The sequence below is a fragment of the Herpailurus yagouaroundi genome, unplaced genomic scaffold (genome assembly GCF_014898765.1).
Source record: "Herpailurus yagouaroundi ecotype Mexico unplaced genomic scaffold, PumYag 166, whole genome shotgun sequence".
In the NCBI taxonomy this organism is placed as follows: Eukaryota; Metazoa; Chordata; class Mammalia; order Carnivora; family Felidae; genus Herpailurus; species Herpailurus yagouaroundi.
Genome location: NW_024412407.1, coordinates 9,693,601 through 9,718,965, shown reverse-complemented (window position 1 = coordinate 9,718,965; position 25,365 = coordinate 9,693,601). Strand labels below are relative to the sequence as shown.

The following is a 25,365-nucleotide window of genomic DNA, read 5'->3' as shown; positions in this document are numbered from 1 at the left end:
GCCATCACTCTCTAGGCCATTCCACCTCTATTACAGTCCTTCTCCAATTTTACCTGTAAGTAATGCTTAGACCTCTTATCTCAGCATTGAATATCATGCATACATTCACCATGCAGTATCTAATTGCTGCAAGAATTTTCCAACTATAAGATAATGATGTGATCCTACCTTTACTGTTTGAGGTTCAACTAGGGAGTCCTTTACTTTTTATCAGATGTTTGTTTTTTTTTTTTTTTAATTAACCCAGAGACGTGAAAGCTAAAACTTTTGTCAATCAAATTCTAATTTACTCTAAACAATGTCAGATAGATATTTTTATTTATTTTCTCAACAAATTGAATCCATTGGTTGTTTTACTCTTAGATACAAATGCCAGTATCAAAAGACTACCTATTGATAGGTAGAAAATTCAGATTCAGTTAAAGTGGGTTGTTTCCAAACTATAGGTAATAACTTCAAAAACTCAGTATAAGATGGCAAAAACCCACAGCCCTATTACCACCACACTTGCATTTCTAGTCATATGTGCTTGGCTTTTGGAGTTGAAAGACTTGGATTTACAACCAAATCTCTATTACTCACTAGCTGTGTAAATTACTACTTGTGTAAAGTAATTAACCTTTAAAACCTTTTTCTCATCTGTAAAATTAAGATGATATCTACCTCACCAAAATGTAAAGTTCAAATGAGATCATCTATGTAAAAACATAATAGCACAGTATTTGTTAATAATTAAAGCAACTAGAGTATTACCAATAAGCCACTAGCCAAATACATTGAGATACTTATCACAGAAGAAAATTCAAGTATTTGTTATAGATGGATGGATCTAATCTAATCTAATCTAATCTAATACAATCTAGCTTTTATTTCCCACTTTGGACTTAAACTTCAAAGCTACCAAGTTTTCTATTCCTTTTATAAGTTTTTCAAATTTACATGAAGTCCTCTGTTTTTTGGTAAGTATAGATCTTCCTATAACATATTAATATGCATTTCCCTACAACTGGTTGAATAGGAAAGGGTGAATACAAAAGATTATGAGTAAGAATAATAAACATAAAAGGTTATACATAATAATCAGGGGAAAGATAATAAACTTTGAGGTGGTTTTTGTCCACTAGGTCTATTTCTCCTTTTTGTGGGGGGAAAAAAACAGCCCACGTGGTTGGTTTGGGTGAACCATTCACCCCTATTGTTAGCCCATGTGCCGACAGGAAGATGGACTGTACCGCCCTTCAGGATAATCAATGCATCCCACTGACCTGGAAACATTAGTTCCTTCAGGTCTGGGCATATGACCCAGTTCAGGCTAATGAAGATGATTACAACTCAATTATGGGACTTTCGTTCAACTCCTGAAGATACTAAGTTTTTCTTTCACCTACTCCAGTATCATAATGATGCGAGCATAAGAATGTCAGTGGTCTAGCTGAAAACACAGGGAGCCTGAAAATAAAGCCACTTCAGAAGAGACAAACAGAGATCCACCTAGGCAAAGGAGCAGGATTGCAGAGCTGTAAAAAGCTTCTCATAGGACCCATATTTTCCATTTCTTGCCTACATCAGTTGGATTGGGTGTTTTATTACTTACACCTAAAAGATTACTAACTTATTTAGATATTTGCAGGATGATGGATAATCGTGATTTTTCCAAAATTATGTTTCATGTGCATAGATGTATACTTTTTAAAAAGCACTACTTGCAACGGATTTCTTTTAGTGTGTATTAAAAATATGTGAATCTAACAAATAATGCCATTATTTTATGGATACCATAGTTTGGAATGAAGCTAAATTTTTGAAAAATGAGTGACTAACAGTAGATATAAGAAAATTAACTAAATTATGTTATTAGTAATACATATACAACAAGAATCATGAAGGTATAATTGAATAATGTGGGAAACTGTATTATCCAGAAGTTGGGAGAAAATCTATGCCCACTGAACCTTCTACGTATAGATGTCCCTACTACTTATAGGACTTGATGAAGTAAATGCTAAATTAAAGTGGGGCATCCAGGGAGGAGAACTTACTGGTATTGCAAACAGAGAAAGGTGTTGCCAAGGGAGGAGGAAAAAGGAAGAGATGCAGATACAAAAATTCTATAATATAATTTCTGTATCTTTCTGAGTCAGAGTCCTCACTATATCACCAAGTCTCTGTCATGTTGTAATTCGCTATAACCTTGAAGAGGTTCTCAAACATGAAAAAAGTGAAAAGACCAGTCCTGCTACACTGCTCCTGAGCTACTATGACATAAGATCCCCAGCTGCAGAGTACCAAAAAACAGTCTTGGTTGGATTGGATTTGGTGCCTAGAGATCTGGGGTCTTATTTAGGTGCACAGCTTCGTTTCTGGCACTGGCTGAGCCTCTGGTGGAAAGGCCAACACTTTCATCTCATGCTCTGCCCCCAGGGAATATTTAGTGACCGTTATTGCAAAACTGACTTTTTTCAGATGTGAACGCAGCATCCTTAGCACTAGGCAGACAGGCCTGGAAACTGGAGGCCAATTATATTACAAATACATTTGTCACAACATATGAGTAGGTGTTAACTCAAAATTTAAGCCTTAAGAACCTGACTTTTTCTAGTTTAAAAGTCAGGGAATGCCAGGAAACGCATTTGTTTATTCTATATATTTGAAATCAGAAATTAAAGCAATCTTTATTATAAATGGTGCTTAATGTTTCAAGAAGAACCAACTTGTCCAAGTTTAGTTCCAGCATTATGTAAGCTAGTAGTTCTCAATCATGGCTGTGTAAAAAAAAAAAAAAATTAATAGGAGAGGTGTTTTTTGTTGTTGTTTTGTTTTATTTTGTCTTAATGGTGATACCATGGTTCCATTTCTGATCAATTATATTAGAATCTCAGGGGGAGGAGGTGTTGGTCACAGTATATTTCATCACTGTATTTTGAGTGTGTTGTGTAAACACATTAATTTTTAAAACTATAAACAATTTAAATATAACAACTTTTGTAGCTAGCATTTCCATTTCTTAACTTGTTTTTTGCATATATATATATATATATATATATATATATCAGGGCTCTGTTAAAAATAAATGGATGTGATCAAGGCTTCTTTTGATATCTGAAAGGCCTTATCTCAGCTACTCACTCAAATCTTGTCCTAGCCAGCCTTGTCTAATTTCTAGACCTCTTGAGAGGCTGTTTACCTCCCAAATCTCTAGCTCCTGTATACTTCCAGGGGATTAAAGATGGCCACAAATTTTTAACACTCTTATCATGATGGGGTCTATTATCCCCACCCCTCTTGATTCTGGGCTGGCTTATAACTCTTTCGACCAGAGGAATATGGTAGAAGTGATGCTGTGTCAGTTCCAGACCTAGTCTTTAAGAGCTCAAAACCACCATTTAAAAGTCCTGAGATTACATGCAGGAGGAGAGGGTTTCAGATGTACCCAGTCTTCCTGTCATCCCTACTGAGATGCTTAGCGTATAGTGAGTATAGTGAGGCCATCTTGAACCTTCTAGCCCAGCCTAGCTGAGTGACCCGAGTTAACACCATGTTTCAAAAGAATCACCTGCCTAAATGCCTGACACACAATATTGCAGAATATAAAATAATAGCTGTTGTTTTAAACCACTGAGCTTTGGGGCAATTTAGCATGCAGGAATAGCTAGCAACTCCAAATGTAGTCTCACTGACCAGTAATATCAGTATCATCTGGGAGCTTATTAGACACACAGGTGTTTTTGGCTCGTAGCCAGACCCACTGAAGTAGGATCTACATTTTAATAAGATCCCCATGTCATCTGAAGCACACTGAAACTTGAGAAGCACTGGTTTAGTCTAACTTTGGTTGCCAAAGAAACTCTAGTCAGGCTGCAGGGTGCGTCCAGCTCCCAAATCAAATGAGTGGAATGTGCATTCTTTTTTTTTTTTTTTAATTTTTTTTTAATGTTTGAGAGAGAGAGACAGACAGAGAGCGAGCAGGAGGGGGACAGAGAGGGAGAGAGGGAGGCACAGAATCTGAAGCAGGCTGTCAGCACAGAGCCTGACATGGGGCTCAAACTCACGAACTGTGAGATCATGACCTGAGCTTAAGTTGGTTGCTTAACCAACTGAGCCACACAGGAGCCCCATGTGCATTCTTGATTCATATCAAGTTCCACACATGCTCTGTTCAAGATGCTGGCTCAGGCGATGTGAAGATGAAAACTGAAATGGCCTTTCTATCTACTTGATATAATCTTTTTTAGTAGTGTTCCTTAGCTGCTGAGAGCTGTTTTGAAAACTTGAAAGTGGACCAATACTTGGTAGACGAAGTCTTAAACCACTTTGAAATGCCCAAATAGCCTTTCACAGAACTGAGACTTTAAAACTCTTAATTGAATGAATGGATTAAAGAGCTAAAAGGAAAACAAAACAAAACAAAACTGCACCACTCTGTTAAAGATGGGGGCCTGGGTGGCTCAGTGGGTTGAGTGTCCAAGTCTTGGTTTCAGCTCAGGTCAGGATTTCAAGGTTCAGGAGATCGAGCCCCACATCGTGTTCTGTGCTGACAGTATGGGGCCTACTTGGGGTTCTCTCTCTCCCTCTCTCTCTCTGCCCATCTCCCACTTGCTCTTTGTCTCTCTCTCAAAATAAATAAAAATAAAATTTAAAAAATGGGACAGGGATATTATGTCTGCTTTTAATAGACAAGGTATAAAAGAAATATAATGGTACATGTTTTATAGTTTCTTTTTCTTTTTCTCCCCCCATTTAAACTTTCCTTTGCATCATCATAAAAGCCATTATTCAAAAAGAGCTAATAGCTCATACAGGGCAGAACCCTATACAGTACCAACTATATCAATTATGAGCATCTACAACATCCCAGGTGTCATACTAGGTGTTAAGGATATAGAGGTGAATATTAAGAGCTAGCCCTGTTCTCATGGTGCATAGTCTAATAAAGGAGAGAGATTCACAAATGATAATTTCAATAAAATACAGACAGACCCGACTTAGGATGGTTTGGCTTGTAAGTTTTCAACTTTATAATGAGCAAAAGTGATATACATCCAGTAGAAACTGTACTTTGAATTTTGAATTTTGATCTTTTCCTGGGCTAATGATAAATGGTACAATCCTCACTCATGAGGCTGGTAGGGCCAGTGAATGACAGCTCCAAGTCAGTCATGTAATCACAAGGGTAAACCACTGATACAACCATCTTGTATCCATACAGCCATTGTGTTTTCACTTCCATTACAGCTTTCAATAAGTTACATGAGATTTTCAACAGTTTATTATAAAACAGGTTTGGTATTAGAGGATTTTTCCCAGCTATAAGCTAATGTACAGGCATACCTCAGAGATACTGTGGGTTCAGTTCCAGGCCACCTCAATATAGCAAAAATCTCAATAAAGCAATTCAAGTAAATTCTTGGTTTCCTGGTACATAGAAAAGTTATATTTACACTATATTGTAGTCTATTAATTATGCAATAGAATTATGTCTAAAAAATGTACGTATCTTAATTTTTAAATGCCCCATTGCTGAAAAATGCTAGCCATCTTCTGAGCTTTCAGCAAGTTGTAATCACTTGATCACAGATCACCGTAACAAATATAATAATGAAAAAATTTGAGATATTGTGAGATCTACCAAAATGTGACACAAACATGAAGAGAGCAAATGCTGTTGGAAAAATAGAGCCAATAGACTCACTAGACATAGTCTAGCCACAAACTTCAATTTATAAAAACACATTATCTACAAAGTACAATAAAGTGAAGCATAATAAAATGAGGTATGCCTTTCAGTGTTTTGAGGACACTGACTATAGGCAAGGCTAACCTATGATATTCAATAGGTGAGATGTATTCAAATGCATTTTTGACAAAATATTTTCAACTTATGGGGTTACAGACACATAGCCACATCATAAATCAAGGAAGACATGTACAGAAAGGAACATATAATCTTGCTACTGGTAAGGATCTTAAAGAACTGCACATCATCAATCTTTTAGTTTAATTTTTGAATCTACAATAAAATACCAAGTTTTAGAACTTAGCATAGAATATTAAGTTAGTGATGAGAAACTCACTGACTCCTGAGGCAACCCACTGCATGTATGAATAGATCAAATTTTACTTTTTTCTTTATAGTTAACTGAAAATCTAAGCCCTTTCTACTTATTGGTCCTAGGCTTATCACCACAGAGGCAACACAGAATGAGCAATGCATGTCTGATGGCCTCACACTTTTGAGGAGCATAGGTGTCCATGAGTGGGATGCCTGGGTGGCTCAGTTGGTTAAGCGTCTAACTCTTGATTTTGGCTCAGGTCATGATCTCACAGTTCGTGAGTTTGAGCCCTGTGTCGGACTCTGCACTGAACAGTCCAAAGCCCGCTTGGGATTCTGTCCCTCCCTTTCTCTCTGCCCCTCCCCTGCTTACACCTGTATACTCACTTTCTATCTCAAAATAAACACCTTTAAAAAATTATGCAAAGTCAATTACAAAAATAAACAAAAGAGAAAGAGTAAACAACAACAAAAAAACAACCAAATTAAAAACAAAAAGAAAAAAGAAAGAAAGGAAAAAGAAGACTAATAAAATATCTCAGCCCTGTTGTGTCAATTTCTCCAGCAGTGTCATGCTGACTCAGAACCAGCACACAGAGAGAAATTCAAAGACCCAGAACCTGAGATAGGTATAAGACACATAGCAAAGATGTATGGAAACACCTTGATTTTAATTCAATAATCATAATAAATATTCTGTGACTACCTACTGTCTACTAAATTGGGAAATAATTTAAGGAAATAACTTGCTTATAAAAATTTTTATTTCATGTCAGTTAAACTTGATTCCAACAATGACTCATGCTCATGGATCTTACTTTACAAAAATGTCTTACCTTTACAAACTTTGCAACAGCTATGAGACAAGGTAATCTGATGAGACTCTGGACAATCCAAAGCAGGACAGCTTGAACTTTCAACCAGCTTCATGGTTTGGTCCTATTAGACACAGAGAATAAATGCTTGAAACTTCTGGATTAGGACTTACTAAGAAGTTCCCAGGTCCAGCATCTTAGAGGACTCTGCTTACACAGGAGGAGTAAAATTTTCCTCCTGACAACTTTGCACAGGTCACAGGCTCACTCACAAATTAACATTAAATCGTAATTGGAAATCCTTTAAAATGGATAAGCAGCTCTTGGAATAGGAGCATACTACATTGCAGCCATATAAACAATTTGTCAAACATCTAGGGAATCCTGAAAATTTCTTTTAGTTTTACAACACATTTGCACATCCAGATGACAACTGTGGTACAAATACAGCTTACATTAGATCAGAAGCTCACTGTGAAAAATCAATAAATCAATAAGTAAAAACTGAGCCGGTTCAATATCCTCTTTCAAAGTTTTCCAAACTGTTATGAAGAGATTCTCACAGGCGATTTTGGTATAGAGAAAAAGAAGGCAGAATTTGGTTGGCTTCTGTACTGTCAACCTCCTATCTCTTAAGAACAAAGAGATACAGTCATCAACTATAGCAGCATATAAGTAATAAAATAACTGTTGGAACTTGTAGGCTTCCATTTTAATACTGTTCAAAAGCTTAGTTAGATTTTTAGATGTCATTTCTATTAAGTACTACTCTTACAGAAGAAGTACTCATTTCAACATCTCCTCTTCCTGTAGTATCTATAAAAAAGAGATTATAATGATTTGAAAATGATCCTATTAAGAAAATGGCCAGACCATACAACCCTGTAATTCTACTTCTGGGTTTTTTTCCTCAAAAAAAACCAAAAACACTAATTCAAAAAGACATATGCACCCTGATGCTTACTGCAGCATTATTTACAATAGTCAAAATATGGAGGCAACATAAGTGTACATTGATAGATGAATGGATAAAGAAGATGTGAGACAGACAGACAGACAATAGAATATTACTTAGCCATAAAAAAGAATGAAATCTTGCCATTCATGACAACATGGTCGGACCTAGAGAATATGGTGCTAAGTGAAACGTCAGACAGAAAAGACAAATACCATATGATTTCACTCACATGTGGAACCTAAAAACAAAATAAACAAAAACAGAAATAGACTAATACAGAAAACAAACTGGTGGTTGCTAGAACAGAGGGGGTCAGGGGATGGGCAAAATAGTTAAAGGAGATTAAGAGGTACAAATTTCTAGTTATAACATAAATAAGTCGCATGAGTGAAAAATACAGCATAAGGAATACAGTCAATAATATTGTAATAACATTGTATGGGGACAGATGATAACTACACTTATCGTGGTGAACATTTCATAGTGTATATAATTGTCAAATCACTATGTTACATACCTGAAACTGATATGATAGTACATGTCAACTACACTCACAAAGAAGAGAAAGTAGTAGGAGACATGTATACAGAGGTGTCAAATGCTAGTCTTCCTTTGGTTTGACAATAATGCCCACTTTGGGAATCTTATTTTCAGAACCATAATGTTTTCTGGGATTAACTATTAAAGTCATAGACGCCCAAGACATACTTTCAAGGCCACAAAACTGAAAATACAGGAACAATCAAGGACTAACCTTGACAGCCCAGAAAACAAAAGCTTGAGAGAGCTGTCAATTATGTAAAGGTATAAATACAGAAACTACAGGGCCCAAAGGGAGAAGAAACAATGGAAGTTCTTAGTGTAAAGAGTTTAGTCAAGGACTGCAGAAACTTATGATAATCTGGTACAGCTGTGCCGTACAATCAATAGCCACTAGCTACATGGAGCTCTTGAATACTGTAAACATAAAATACAAGATTTGAAGGATTAGTATGACAAAATAATGTGCAGTATTTCATTAATAATTTTGATTACATATTAAATGCTAATATTTTGGATATATGGGGTTAAATATAGAAAAATTAGCCTAATAAAAATGATTATTTGTGGCTTATATATTTCTATTGGACAGCACAACATTAGAGGGTAGGAAATGATGCCTTTTGTTTGAGTAAATAAAAGGTAACATGTAGGGTGCATGGGTGGCTCAGTCGGTTAAGCGCCTGACTTTGGCTCAGGTCATGATCTCACGGTTCGTGGGTTCGAGCCCCGCGTCGGGCTCTGTGCTGACAGCTCAGAGCCTGAAGCCTGCTTCAGATTCTGTGTCTCCCTCTCTCTCTGCCCCTCCCCTGCTCTCACTCTGTCTCTATCAAAAATGAATAAATGTTAAAAAAAAATTTTTTAAAGGTAACATTTGTCCATTCACTCAGTATTTACATTCAGAGTATAGGCATTTCCAGAGTTGTTTATACACAGACTTCTCAATAACCCAATTTATATGAAATCATTTTATAGCTATCTTAAAATCAAATTGCCAACAATTTCAGTAACTTTCTAAGCCATAATTATCAGTATTATAAAACACAGTGATCAGATGAAAAGAATACACACACACGCACGCACACACACACATTGAGAAGTTTCAAATGCCTCAAGATTTTTAAATTTACAGCTGATGTTTCAAAGTTAGAATTTACCAGTAGAAACCAGCTGAGAAACGTTTTCTACTTTCCTTGAAGTAACTTTTCTCCAATTCCCTTTTCTTTATTTGGAATTACTAGATCTCAAAGTCTTCCAATCCTTGTATTTATAGTGGGACCTACTTCACTCAAAACAGTGTTGGGTGTAGGGATGCTGACAGGGGAAAATCCATCTTAAAATACAGGGTTGGGGTGCCTGGGTGGCTCAGTCGGTTAAGTGTCTGACTCGACATCGGCTCATGTCATGATCTCACAGTTAGTGGGTTGAAGCCCAACGTTGGGCTCGGCACTGGCAGCATGGAGCATGTTTGGGATTCTCTCTCTCTGTCTCTCTCTGCCCCTTCTCTGTTCTCTCTCTCTCTCTTTCTCTCTCTCTCTCTCTCTCTCTCTCCCTCTCTCAAAATAAATAAATAAACTTTAAAAATTTAAAAAAAAAGACATACAGGATCAGTACTTCATGTTAATGTCCATATACCTTAGCTCCCTTGTCTTTAAGATGGGGACCTATACACTACAGGAAAGCCAGTTTAAAGCCAAAAGAAGTGGCTAAAGTACATTATAATGGGAATGAAGAAATCAGACCTCTCATTCTGGAAATCAAATCTGTCACAGTCTTGCCTCTTTTATGTTTCCTCCTTGCTTATCCCAGAGGACTTCTAACCTAAGATGCATGAAGTATATAGCTGGCTTCTTTCAATTTATCTTGGCAAAATTCTTAGGATTTTCCTTTCCCTAACACTGAATAATCATATACATGCTCACAGTTTATCAGTGGTGCCAACAGCATCTTCATTTTCTAGATAATCTGTGCATACTAAATCACCCCCAAAAAACATGTACAGGAAGCATTGAAAGAAAAAAATTAAGGATCAAATGTAAAGGGAACCCTAAGGCAGATACTGTATATGCAGTTTCCTTCAGCTGGAATATCGCTTGAAATATAACCTTATGTCAAGAAATATAACATTATAAAAAAGCAAAAATGAAAAGTTTTATGAAACCCTATTTACTTTTTCAGATAGTAGGTCAAGCAGCAGTGATAAAAAGAATGACATTTGCTTCAGAAGCATACTTAAGACCATGGCAGTAAATTTATAAAGAATTCCCCTTCTAATCACTTAAAATATTCTTACCAAAGGGATTAAGAACAATATCAGTCTTATCTGCATCCAAAGCTAATTTTAATTAGGTAATTTTTATGATTTTCCACTCAACTAAGTGATATTTGCCACATGGGTCAAAAACCATGAGTGACAACAGGCTGAGTCTAACTTTATATACATTTTCTTCACAGGAGGGAGTTTGAATTTGGAAAAATAAGACAACTTCATAAAACGTTAATTGGACAAAACAGCATTTTTTGTTTACTGGGGAAATTATTTTACAGCCATTCATTTATATGTTTGCAAAAATAATGAGAATTTCTATTTGAATTATAATTATTATCTTAATTTTTTTCTTTGCCTTAGAGGTTTTCAAGATATTACAAGGGTGAGGTTCTACAGAAATATTCACTGAGTTTACATAATAAAGAGGAGTTTCCTTACCTTACATTCATAGAGAACACACACTCCAGAAGAGGAATAAACTGTATTTCTTTCTCCTTCAAAGTAGGTCCGTCCTTGAAACTGGCATATTGCTTTGGAATAAAAAATACATGTATATTTATTTTTAATTTTTCTTTTGGAAAAATAGTTGGGAGGTGTTCATATCATATTTCACATGGTCTTAAGCCTTTTCAAAGTGGCTGAATGACCAAAAACCTAAATTCAATCTAAACATAAGGCATATGTAGGACCCAGTTATTGTTATGTCCATTAAGTTCAGAGAGTAAAATAAGGAACAAAAAGATAAGGACAATGACAAGTCAGAAGTAGACTCTGAAAACACGAGAGTTGACTCATGCCTGCTAGATGATGCTCCGCTTAGGGGATATCAAGCAGGTGCTTGAAGCAGCTACAAATCATGGCAAAATACAAATATGAGAAAAGTGCATTTTTTATATACCATCACAGAATTCTAAAATAAAATTTTAAAGGCAGCTATTTTAACTTCTGCATGTACATTAAGTTTTATACTTTATGGGTTAGCACTATTTAATTTGTAAATGTATGTAGGTTAGGGCACCCTACTTAAGATGCTGAAAAATCTTAATCTAGGTCTGCTTTGTTTCCATCACAGTTAGCTAAAATGTTACTAGAACTTCAGATTCAATAGGAAAAAATTTGTAATTAGTGAAAATACATAGAAATTACCAAATTTTTGAGACTTCCAAAATACTTTCAATTCATATAAATGTTTCGTCAACAGAAATTGCTTGTTTTGAAATGAAGGTTTCATACCAGTTATGTTAATTCATCACCTAGAGACAGCTACCCTGGAGCTAATGAAACCCTCTGGCTTAAACCCCTTTATCAGACTCTGAACTAACTTTTGTTTTTGCAATTATATATTGTTTTTCTTTTCTTTTCTTTTTTCTTTTTTGATAGGGCACTCGATACTGTGGATGCTATGGAGCTCCATAAATTCTAGAAAAAGACCGGTGGAATGGATCATCTGATAAGAAAAGACTCCAGCAGCTTGTTGACCTTGTTTATTAAATCCAATTTTTAATTTTAACTGTACAGACTTTACAAAACAGATGTGTACATTTTCTTTTAATTCCTTTGCGTGAATTTGAAGAAAGTCTCTCTTCATAATTCACATATCCCTATAACCTTTAAAAGTATCAAGTTATTTTAGCACTTTGCTTTAATAAATATGATTTTTGCATCATTATTGTAAAAGAGTACCAAGTTGCCTATAATTGGTAACAAAGAAATTAGATAAATTTTATTAACATTAAATATATACATGGTTGTACAAATACTCATTTAAAATGTAAAGCAACCTACATCTTCAGTGAAAACTTAACCAATTATTTAGAAGCTGCACATTTAATGGAAAGCATTTGTGTTGTTAAAATGCTATCTTCAACTGATCCCCTTACTCAGCTTTTCACTACATAATATATTTCACTACATAATTTCACTACATAATATATACCACCAGTGAATTGATTTTGAATTTTTGGAGCATGCTAGAAAAGAATATAACTTACTTGCATAAATTATGTGACTTAAAGGCTGGCTAAAGCTTACACACTTAGGAAAATTCAAAATGAAACTAGAGAGGTGTCAGTTGTATACTATCTGTCATATTATGAATTAAAATAGCATGTGCATTTACTTACAGAACCTGATTGACTGTAAGGTCTATCTGTTCAACATATAATTTTTATTTATTATTTTATTTATTTTTTTTTAAACTTTTTTTTTCAACGTTTATTTATTTTGGGGACAGAGAGAGACAGAGCATGAACGGGCGAGGGGCAGAGAGAGAGGGAGACACAGAATCGGAAACAGGCTCCAGGCTCTGAGCCATCAGCCCAGAGCCCGATGCGGGGCTCGAACTCACGGACCGCGAGATCGTGACCTGGCTGAAGTCGGACGCTTAACCGACTGCGCCACCCAGGCGCCCCTCAACATATAATTTTTAACTGTGCTTTTTTTCTTATGAGATCCAGTAACCTCAAACACCAAGTTCTGCCCTAGTGTGTGTGCAATGATACTTAATAAGTACCACATTTTGAATGATCACGAGAAAAAATAAAACCTCCTTACTTCTATTAAGTACTTGCCATTTGAAGGTTTCTAAGCCTATTTTATTATATGACTTGATAACTGCAGCCCATTCAAGTCCAAGGGTATGTTGGGAAAAAAAAATGATATTCCAAGTCTTAGAACAGAAGGGAAAGGAAACTGTAAAAAACACAAGGGTAAGTTCTCTGTATACAAAGTCTTATGATACTTTAATATTCATGTAGAGCAGATGCAGCTTCTGTTGTAAACTCTTAATTCAAAAGACTCAAATAGGCACCTTGTGGGACAATAGGGCACCAAATGGAGCCTGGCAAAGGGAGAAAGCCCAATAATGAATGAGATCACAATTGCTTCATTTCCTTTCAAGCAACGAGCACAAACAGGGTGAACTTGGCTTAGGGAGAACCCAAAGTGAGTGATTTTTTGCCTTCTTTATTGATCAGTTGCTGTGGCCTTACCTAGTAAGGCCATCATGGTATATATATTTCCCCGGGTTCTTTAGCGGAAAAATGTTAAGAAACTTAGAAATTTTATAATCTTTCCTAAAACTACTTCAAGGAATCCTGGAAAAGCCATGAGGAAGTCTCTGGGACTTAGGAATAAGTTGAAGGAGTAAAAGTCATATTAATTTATTAATACATTTAACAGATATGTACTGAGCTCTTAGTGTATGCCAGGCAGTCTGCTAGGTAACTAAAACTCAGAGAGGAATGAGACATGATGCATGCCCTTACTATTCAGTAGGGCAGACAGACTCATCCACAGCTAACTATAGTAAAAGACAAATTGAAGTCCTATACTTGAGAAATTCACAACTCATATGTAAACACAGGAGACTGAGTGGTGAACTTCTGCAAGAGGACAAAAGGAAACAAATGGGCTGGTGAAGGACTCAAGACTGGCAATAGCGGGAAGTTATCACCACCATAGGGCTGAGGAACAAGGGCAGGGACTGGGTTTTACTGGAGCCTAGTCTCGGTCAGCGTTATGGGGGAGAGATGCCTAGAGGGAACCATAATCAAGAGAGACACAGCTATTGCCAGAAATGCTGCCTTGTGCAGGGAAGGAACAGGGAAGAAATGTGGCCAACTCTCTCTCCTCCTGCCCTCTAATTTCCTGCCAGTGCATCCCATTGGCAAAGCCTATCCAAAGCCTATTGGCAAGGATACCAAGGCAATGCAGCAGGCTCCTGGGGCACAGAGCAGGGCAGGGAAGGAGAGGGAATGGAAGTGGGATAATGAGGCACCTGGGAATGACCAGCAACCAGCACACGTGGCTATCATACTAATTCACTTTCAACCATGAAGAGGTCTCATTTACAAGGGTAGCTTGCTTAGAAAAGCATGAGAGAGTGGAACAGCGAGCAAATAAATTTGAAGAGAAAAATAGAGACATTTAAAAAAAAATGCAGATCCACTTTAAGGAAAAATGAGGTAGCTTCTCAAAATGAGGTCCACAGGCAAGCAGAAGGCAAGATGAAGGAACTAAGTAAGCTCTGGAGAAATCAAGTGTCAAAGGAGAGGTGGGAAAGCAGATGAGGGCTATGCCTGGATTTTGACCAAGGCCAGCCCCTGCAAGCATTAGAGACAGAGCTTTGGAGATCATAACCACTGTGGCTACCACAATACTGTAAAAAAATAAATAAATAAATAAATAAATAAAGACAAAAGAAAAAGAAAACATCTCTAGAATTCCTAACTGAACTGTATCTGGCTGCTTACTCTTCCCCAATAGAGTATGAAGTAATAGAAACCACTTCCATAAAACAACAAAGGAATGATCATTTTGCTGCATTGATTTCTTTAATTCAATTGCATTCATGTGTTCAAATCAGAGACTTCATTCTTTCCTGGCTTTGGGGTGTGTGTGTGTGTGTGTGTGTGTGTGTGTGTATACACATATAGCATTAAGGTTCTTGTGACATAACTCTGGATTCTTACGTTCCGAATTATTTACCAGCTTCAAGTAGAATTTTATTAATAAGGCTACATTTTTCAAATATCTATGCTAAGTGCTTTATTGTGTATATTACATGCATATTTTTAAGATCAGAAGTTTGGAGGAAGATGAATATTCATTCATTCATATAGGCCTATCACCTTGCAGACTAAGAAGCTGGGCCCCCATGAAAACACTGCAACTACTCTTAAGTTATTAATATTAACCAATTTCAAATGCATATTTGCTGTGACCCTGGTATATGCTGCTGTTTGCATAACTCCAAGGGGACAGCATTCATATCATGGCTTATGTGAATTATGTCACCCAGAATTATCCCACGCACTGCCTATTCAGCCATAGGTGGGGACATTAATTAGAACTGGGGGAAAGTCAAGAGAATGATATAACAAATGGTACACATGTTTTACCAAGGCTATATTAAACATTACTAATTACATAATTACTAGCACTGTACTTATGAGAGATTCTGCAAAAGCAATTAAAGTGAATTATTTTCACTTCATTTTCCCCCCATTTTAACAATTAAAAAGAAACAGGAAGACAAGAACTAGTACAGATGCAAATTTGAAAGTCATTAGTTGCAAAAAGTGAACAGAAGTTTTATAGCACAGATTGAGAAATGGATAAGTGAAAGAAGCCAATAAAACTCTCAAAGTCCTAAGTCACACATTAAAATCCCGATTTACTGGTCATTAATGCAGAGAGAAAATGCAGATCCCTCTAATGAGATTAAAATCAACTTCTGCCAACCTCTGTAGAAAAAATGATCCAAATTTACCTAAAATATATTTTAGAATAGGGGCACCTGGGTGGCTCAGTTAGTTAAGCGTCCGATTTCGGCTCAGGTCATGATCTTGCAGTTTCTGAGTTTGAGCCCCACGTTGGGCTCTGTGCTGAAGGCTCAGAGTCTGAAGCCTGCTTCAGACTCTGTGTGTTTCTCTCTGTCTCTGTCTCTGTCTCTCTCTCTCTCTCTCTCTGCCCCTCCCCTATTTGTGCTCTGTCTCTCTCTTTTTCAAAAATAAACATAAAAAAATCTTAAAAATATTTTAAAATATAAAAACTGAAAGAATATATCATATTTCACTTCTAAATATTTCCTTGCTCACTATTTATTTAGCTTTTCCTTTTTGTTACTAGATTGACATATAGGAGTCTACTTTAAAATTCCCAGTTGGTATCAACACCTTTAAAAATGATCCAATACAAAATAAAAGTTACCAAAAAAAATTAAAAAAAAACAAAAAAACAAAACAAAAAGGGGCGCCTGGGTGGCTCAGTTGGTTAAGCGTCCGACTTCGGCTCAGGTCATGATCTCACGGTCCGTGAGTTCGAGCCCCATGTCGGGCTCTGTGCTGACAGCTCAGAGCCTGGAGCCTGCTTCAGATTCTGTGTCTCCCTCTGTCTCTGACCCTCCCCCATTCATGCTCTCTCTCTGTCTCAAAAATAAATAAACATTAAAAAAAATAAAAATAAAAATAAAAAAACAAAATAAAAGTTACAGACACCAAGAAGAAAACCAGCATAATTCACTTAGATAAGAAATGAGACTTCTGATTTCTTTAAACTTCTCTTTGAAAACACCAGGTATCAGTGGTCTTTAGATTGTTTAAGCTGTCTATTCAGGGCAGAGTTGTATAAAGTAGTGGTTTTTATAAGGTTTTCTTTGAAATCTTGATCTCCTCTGGGAGGAATCTGAAACATCCCATGTACAATGCCAGTTATCTATTCTGGGCCAACATGATAGTTATTTGTTGGTGATATACAAATCAAAGCTGCTGGATGAGAAAATATCTAATTAACTATAATTATGTATATTTGTATTTTTACTATAGCTATTTAAAAAGAATGTACCATAAATGCATTCACGAGGCAGGCTAAGTTTCTATGGAGTCAAGCAAAAATAAAATGTAAAAGTGTTTCAGTATTCTTCAAAGACTCCAATCAGCCATGCTGCATTTCTCCAGCCCACAATCTTCTTTTTGACATCTGGACTCACTTGGAGTCCTTTCTTAACAATAGGGTTGTAGGGGCGCCTGGGTGGCACAGTCGGTTAAGCGTCCGACTTCAGCCAGGTCACGATCTTGCGGTCCGTGAGTTCGAGCCCCGCGTCGGGCTCTGGGCTGATGGCTCAGAGCCTGGAGCCTGTTTCCGATTCTGTGTCTCCCTCTCTCTCTGCCCCCTCCCCCGTTCGTGCTCTGTCTCTCTCTGTCCCAAAAATAAATAAACGTTGAAAAAAAAACAAAAAAACAAAAAAAAACAATAGGGTTGTAATGAAAGTCTTGAGCACTGACTGCTAAAATTAATTTTTCCCTCTTCTACAATGCTTAAATCTCTATTAGAGCACTGAACACACTTTTCCTTTTCTGTTCTAGTTAGTTACACACTTTTTTTAATCTTTCCTACATGAGGACAGGGACAGTGTCTTGTTTGTCTTTGGATCTTATTCAGCACCCGGCACTGGCCTTGCATAATAAACTCTACGGGTTTGTTGAATTTCTTGGTAAGTTCTCTTCCAGCTTACTGTTTGATGAAAAGCCTGAAAACAAGTGCATTGGACCTCTTTGATCTTCACACTTCTCTTTACATTTGGCCTTATCCTTTGATTTTGCCTCTTTCTCATATTCTATAAATCGAGTCTCACAGAAGTATTTTGCCCTTTTTGTGAAATGGCAGCTTGCTTTCCACTGCGACGGAGCTGAAGCGTCTGAGAGGAGAGCAGCTCTGCCTACCAGCCAATGAAAGAACGGCTGGCTCCTGCCAGAGCAGTAACTTATTAACGTGAAGAATACCAGGTAACATGTATGACCGAAGTCAGCGTGGACACTTTGATGACAGAACTTCTCCTTCCTCTCCATAAAGCCAATTTTTAGGAGCCAATGCTATTTAAGATGATCAGAATTTCAGAGGGTTTAAATAATTCACAAATTCATTAATTATACATGATCGCTTCCTTTAACTAAATCTCATTAATTGTTTGGGAATTTAGTTGTTTGCAAAACTAATATTAGAGTTTAGGAAATGAGATCCTGAGAGTAGTCGTGCAACCCTCCTGTCCTGTTTTATATATATCATGTCCCTGGGCTTCTAAAGGATCAGAGAGCGTTTCTCCTAGGGGGCCTTAATTTAGGTCAGTAGCCTATTCTTCCAAAAAGAGAATGACCCTGAAACACCATAAATCTAGCAGTAGTGAGGGGTTAGGAGGCAAAGGATAAAAATAACTACCAGAATAGAACAAAAGCAAAAATTCTAGCACCCTGTCCAAATCAGCCTTTGGGTTATGGGGCTATATACTGGGAAAACAAGAATGGGATATTTGAAGATAATAGAAAAAGGTCAAGTGTATAGCTGGAAGGAAGGAGTCAGTGCTTTTTTCTCTAATTTAATTTTACCAATTTAAATTGCAAGTGACATATATTCTGAACTTCATTTCATTTAGGTAGCCTTACTCTTGATCCTGGCTTAAATACCATACAATGGAGTCTTTTAAAAAGACACTGTAATCAATTCATTTAGTCTTCTGGGGATAAGAAAAATAAATGTAATGAGCAGAGGTAAAACTTGGAGAAAAATATAGAATTTGCATCAGTACACGCAAACTGTGAAAATGACAGCATGAATACACATGAGGCAACAGGTTTTATCACTTTACAAAGAAAACATAATGTAAACTATAATAAGGAAAAGTTCACACATTGTCAGTTTCAAAGCCAGGACTAGAATTCATCTGACAGTCCTTCTGTGTATCTTTCCTTACCACCAAACATCCAGTGAACTCAGTCAAAACTTGAACACCTAATCTTTGGTTTAACTTTCGGAAAACATTTTTCCAGATGACTGACACCTTTGAGATACATGTTGTTTCAATATTATAGTGAGGAGATGTTGAACATAAATGCTTTGTGTGTTGTAAAGCAGGACCGTTTTCATATAAACCACACATCTGTGCTCAATTAAGAGATTACGAGTAAAGACCCTGAAACAGGGACTGTGCAGTCTTAACCTCTTGTGTACACACAAAACAAAGAGGCAAAGTGTTGAGGGGGGTAGCTCTTTAAGGAGGACATATTTTAAACGCACTTTTCTGAGAGGTGTATTAATAACTCCTTCCATAATGTGAAGAATATGAGCCAAGGGAATAGGAGAAACTCAAGGTTAAAGGGAGCCAACTCCATGTACCAGAAATGCAGAAGAGGCAGCACAATGAGGAAGAAGGAGGGAGTAGAGGAAGCAGCAGAGGACAGAAACATTTAAAAGTATACTTGAGATGGAGCAGGAGAAAGGAAAGCAGAAAGCAACAAAATGCTAAACTAGAGAAACAAAATATTTTCAGAAAGAGTTTTGCAGCAAGAAAGGCAACACCTGGTGGAAAGGAGGATTTATGGTAACCTACTGTCCGCCAAGGGCTGTACTAGGCAGATGCCTTCCTGTCTCCCAGCTGCATTTAGCCAAGGATGGGAAACAGATGAGCACAGGCACAAATAACTCCATGCAACTCTGAGGTAGTGTGGGAACAGAAAGGGAGAAAAACGTCTTAGAAGAGCATAACTGGAAATGCTTCTCAGTGGAGAAGCATGCAAAAATCAGCACTGAAATGTTTTAATATGATTTAAGTCAGGGTAAGAGTACTCATGATACATTCAGAGAATAAAATAGAATAATAATCATAATAATATACTTAGTACCCAGATCCTAATGGACATCTACTCAGAATACCTATATAAGCTGGAACTGATTTATTATAAATTGATTTTATAACCAATTTATATGCTCCCAACCTGTTAGGCCAACAGTTCTCAACTGTGGATGCATATTAAAATCACTTGAAGAACATTAAAACTCTATGCCCCAGCTGCATGCCAGACCAATTACAAATAATCTCTAAGTGTAGGACCTGGCCTCTTTATTTTATTTTTTTTTAATGTTTATTTATTTTTGACAGAGACAGAGACAGAATGCGAGTGGGTTAGGGGCAGAGAGAGAGGGAGACACAGAAGCAGAAGCAAGCTCCAGGCTCTGAGCTGTCAGCACAGAGACCGATGCAGGGCTCGAACTCACGAGCTGTGAGATCATGACCTGAGACGAAGTCGGACGCTCAACCGACTGAGCCACCCAGGTGCCCCGAGGCTCTTTATTTTTAAAAGCTGTCCAGACACAGCTAAGCTTGAAAACTAGTTTGCTATGCAGACAAAAACAACAACAACAACAACCAAAAAAAAAAAAAAAACCTCGGAAAGAGAATAATACAATTAATATTCAAATAGGACAGTCACACAGATATTCAGTAGAAGCTTTTTTACCCTATGTTATTTGGATAGTTATTTGATCCATTGTTTGAAAGAAATCAGTTAACGTGAGAAGTCACAGACAACAATACATACGTACCCTAAACATTGTAATTTAAAACACAAACCCAAGGTTTCGAAGTACAACATATTTCTTTAGTATAGATTCTTTGATTGTGCTTCATTGCATACTTGGTTATATAAATAAAACAGGACTACCTATAATTTCTAATTTTTTTAAGTGGACTAAGATCCTTGCCAAGCAATCTAAAGAGGGATCATTCTAATCCTATTCCACAATATTTTACAGTTGTCTTACTGACATCTAATTGAAGAGTATATTTTTTAGTAGTTTGAGTTTAGCAGCTTTTTTCAAAGCACTCAACTCACTTTTTATTTAAAGAAAACATTTCTTTTCACATTCATATTTCACTGATTTATATATTATATATTACTTACAGCAATTCAATAATATTACAATTGCAAGACAAATACAACTGACATAAACAGGTTTGGTAACACCTACCTCTTCATTAGCATGAGAATCATGTTTGGGAGCATAAGTGTACAGACTTAACCCCAAGTTCAGTTGATTTGTTTTTTTCAACAAAGCCAGTGGAAATTGTGGATGAGTGCTTCTCACTTCATCTGGAGATCCTATTTAAGTGAAGATCCTGATTGGGTGGGTAATTCTGGGGTAGGGGCTGAGATTCTGCGCGTGTAACCTCCCTCTAGGTGATACAGATGCAGCTAGTCCAGTGATCACAGTTTGAGCAGCAAAATTGTAGATCACTATTAACCCTGCTTGCATATAAGAATCACCTAAGAAGATTATTGAAAATACCAACGTGTGGAACCCAGACCAATTAAATCAGAATCTCTAGGAGAGTGGCCTGGGCATCAGTAGTTTTTAAGAGCATCCAGGTGATTCCAATGTATGATCAGGGTTGCGAATCACTGTGTAGATTAACCCAACTAGTCAATTCAGTGGGATTTCAATTCAAATCTCCATCTTGGACAACATCAGAGAGTGACTCACAGTATGTTACTATAAGAATCTGGCCCAAACTATTTTATTCTTACACTATAATTAAGGATAACATCAGAAACCTACAGCTCTATTTCCAGTGTTTTTTCTTAACTTCTAAATAATTTACTTATGTTTATAACTTCAAAAAAAGTAATAAAAGTCATGGAAGCAGTGGACAAGGGAGAGGACGAAGAAAAGGGTGGGAAGGACAGAGGCTGAAAGGGAGACAGAATTCAAGTACACTGTAAGACTTGATATGGAGCCTAATTAAATACAGCTGTGCTTGTATTTTGGGACAAAATATTTGTTGAAATACATTTTCCTATTTTCAGACAATTTTCCTCATTTAGGAGGTAATTAAGTAAAATTTTCTACAGCTATGCTAAATGAAACATGGAGGTTAAAATGTTAACAACATTAAGTCTGGAAATAAGAATTCAATTACCCCCAAACTTAAAACACTTCTCAAACACTTGTCAAAATCTGATTACATTCCTTGCAAAAGCCTCTGGAATTAAGAAGTGAAAGAGCTTCCAATAATCTTTCATGCCTTCAAAGATGCTATCATGTGTATTGCTATATTCCTCCTCACCACCATGTATTTAGAAGGAAATTATGGAAATGTTCATTCTCATTCACTCACTCAATAAATACTTCTTAAGTAGCTACTATATGCCAGACACTGTGCTAAGCACTGCAAACAGCAGAGAACAGACACAGATCTTTCCCTCACAGAATCTGCAATACAGAGTGAGACCCAAGGATGGGTAACCAGGCAAATAATAATAAGTCAGGTAACACTAAGAAAACAAACAAGAGTCTGAGGGACTGAATAACTAGTAGGCCATTTTGGATTAATCAGAGAATACCTCTGGACAGAGATAAAATTTTAACTGAGACCAAAGGCTGAGAGAAGCTAATAGGGGAAGAGTGATAGAAAAAAAATTTCCAGGCAAAGGTGGAAATTAACTTGGCTTATTTTAGAAACTGAATGAATTCCAGGATGGAATTTTCTACTTATCTATTATTACTGAATTCTAGACTGTTTCTACTGTGGTCATATGGTATGTCCTGTATAATTTCAATTCTTTGAAATTTGTTGAAATGAACTTCATCATCCACTATAATCAATATCTTAAATGTTTTATGGGTACTTAAAGGAATATGTAAACTGCACTTTGGGAGCATAATGGTCTATATATGTTTATTAGGTTTGGATTAAGTATATTCAAGTGATCTGCATCCTTAATGATTTTTTTGTGTGTTTGTATTCTGTCAATTACCACAACTTCGCTCTATGGATTCATCTATCATTCTTTGTAGTTTTGTCAATTTTGTATCATATATGTTAAGGCTATATTACTAGGGATATACAAATAAAATTTTAAATTGCAATTTAAAGTGCTATGTCTTGTGATTTGAAATTTTATCATTATGAAATTACTCTAGTAATAATTTTTGCCTTGTGTGGGGAATAAGCTTAGATATTCCCTGGGCTTACACCAATGGCATAAGGAATTACAAAGCCATAGGATGCTCACACCCAAGCGTGGATAAACAAGATAAGCACCCCAGAATAAAAGAGGGAGGGACAAGGGCCCCCAGAATAGAGAGGGAGGGGCATAAGCCCCAGAATAGAGAGGGGCTCAAAGGCCCCCAATACAAAGGTATATGAGGTAAGCAAGATCAGGCATTCGGGGCAAAAGTGCCCCCCAATTTACTATTATAGCAGAAAGCTGCTTTCATGAGAGGGAAGGACCAAATTAGGTGAACAGGTATATAGGGCTATAGACCGCCTTGCTGTGGGTAAATCTGCCCAGAGGGAAGCATATTAGCAAAAGAAAAGGTGCCTTGTTAACCCTGAGGTTATTTGCCCTATCTGTCTTATCCCCTAGGCTAGCTAAGATTAAAGGACACCGTGCCTCCTGTCTACCATTAACAACCATCTGCCTCTCTGCCCAACACCAGGGTTTTGGTTTATATTGACCCAAATCCCAAATACTGTATATCTTCAAAACCCCCTTTTCCCTCATGCCCATGAGTTAATGTTCACAGATTCATTGTCTCTTTGTGCACGTCCATCACATTTATAAGCCTTCTGATCTTAATAAATACGGAGCAAGGACCCTTATTCGGGGCTCTTGTCTTTTCTCAGACATTAGCCATCACTCATATTTTAATCTTGCATCCCACTCTCTTGCTGGCCAAGAGAGAATTTTAGACTTAGAAAGTTTACAACACCTTGAAGTCTACTTTGCCTGATATTAATTAGGAGAAACCGGCTTTCTTTTCCACACACTTTTACTGTCCTTTCCTTTTAACCTTTCTGTATCCTTATGCTTTAGATATGCATCTTTTAAATGATATAAAGCTGGATTTCATTAATTCAGTTTCAATATATTTATATTTTAAACTGATTGTTTAGCCCACTTACATCTATTGTAACAACTGATATATTTAACTTTTAATCTACTATCTTATTTTTTGCTTTCTCTTTTCCTGCCTGTGCTTTCTTTCTCTCCCCCTTTTATAAGTTATTTTGGATTATTTTTTCATCATTCCATTTTCCCCTACACTCACTCAGTAACACATTTTAACATCTTTAACACATTTGCTCCCAACCATACTACAATGTTATTGTATTTTTTTATTCTATAAATTCTTAAGTAAGATACTACATATAAAACACCAAAGGCAAGATCCATGAAAGATAGAATTCATAGCTGGACTTAAAACCTCATCTCTGCAAAAGATAATGTCCAGAGTATTAGAAGGCAAGCCACAGACTGAAGAAGATATTTGCAAAAGACACATCTAAGAAAGGAGTGTTATCCAAAATAGACAAAGAATTCCTAAAACTCAACTATAGGAAAACAATCTGATTTAAAAATGGACCAAAGAAGATAAGCAGATGTCAAATAAACATATGATAAGATGCTCCACATCTTTATGTCATCAGGGAAATGCAAATTAAAACAATGTGATACCACTACACATCTATGAGAATGGCCAAGATCCAGAACACTGGTAACACCAAATATTGGCAAGGATGTGGAGCAACTAGAAATTTCATACATTGCTGGTAGGAAGTCAAAATGGTACAGCCACTTTGGAAGACAGTTCAGCAGTTTCTTACAAAACTAAACATACTCTTACCATAGGATCCAGCAAGTACTCTCCTTGGTATTTACCTAAAGTCGTTGAAAACTTATGTCCACACAAAAACAAAAACCTAAATAACAGTTTTTAGCAGCTTTATTCATAATGGCCAAAACTCAGAAGCAACCAAGATGTCCTTTATTAGATGAATGGCCTAAACTATGGCATAGTCAGACAATGGAATACCGTCAGTGTTAAAAAGAAATGAGCTATCAAGTCATGAAAAGACATAGAGGAACCTTAAACACGTATTACTAAGTGAAACAAGCCAATCTGAAAAGGCTACATACTGTAAGATGCCAAACATATTACATTCTGGAAAAGGCAAAAACTATAGAGACAATAAAAAAATCAGTGACTGCCAGGGACTTGGGGGGATGAATGAATAGGCAGAACACAAAGGATGTTTAGGACAGTGAAAATGCTCTGTATGATAATGATGAATAAATGTCATTATACATTGCATAAACCCATAGATTGTACAATACTAATATTGAACCTGAAGGTTCACTTTGGACTTTGGCTCATTATGATGTGTCAATGTAGTTTATCCTTGGTAACAAAGGTACCATTCTGATGATTAATGTTGATAATGGGGGAGGCTCTGCATGTATGGGAGTATGGGGTATATGGGAAATCTCCATACCTTCCTCTCAACTTAGTTGTGAACTTCAAACTGCTCTAAAAAGAGTAGTATTAAAAAACAAAAGGTGATAAGTCTATTCACTACTCCCTTCAAAGTAATATTGTCTCCAGCTTAGATTTTCTC

General features: G+C 36.6%; 1 protein-coding gene across 5 annotated transcripts in view; it reads right to left on the bottom strand.

Annotated features, from left to right (window-relative positions):
- The window catches only part of NELL2 (neural EGFL like 2), a 397,486-nt gene that overhangs the window by 184,914 nt on the left and 187,207 nt on the right, over window positions 1-25,365 (bottom strand). For all 5 annotated transcript variants that reach the window (XM_040488375.1, XM_040488376.1, XM_040488379.1 and 2 more), the window contains 2 exons: window positions 11,070-11,161; window positions 6,886-6,988 (listed from right to left, as the gene is read on the bottom strand). In XM_040488375.1, coding sequence (XP_040344309.1) covers window positions 6,886-6,988; window positions 11,070-11,161 — 195 coding nt within the window. The remainder of the gene's footprint in view (window positions 1-6,885; window positions 6,989-11,069; window positions 11,162-25,365) is intronic.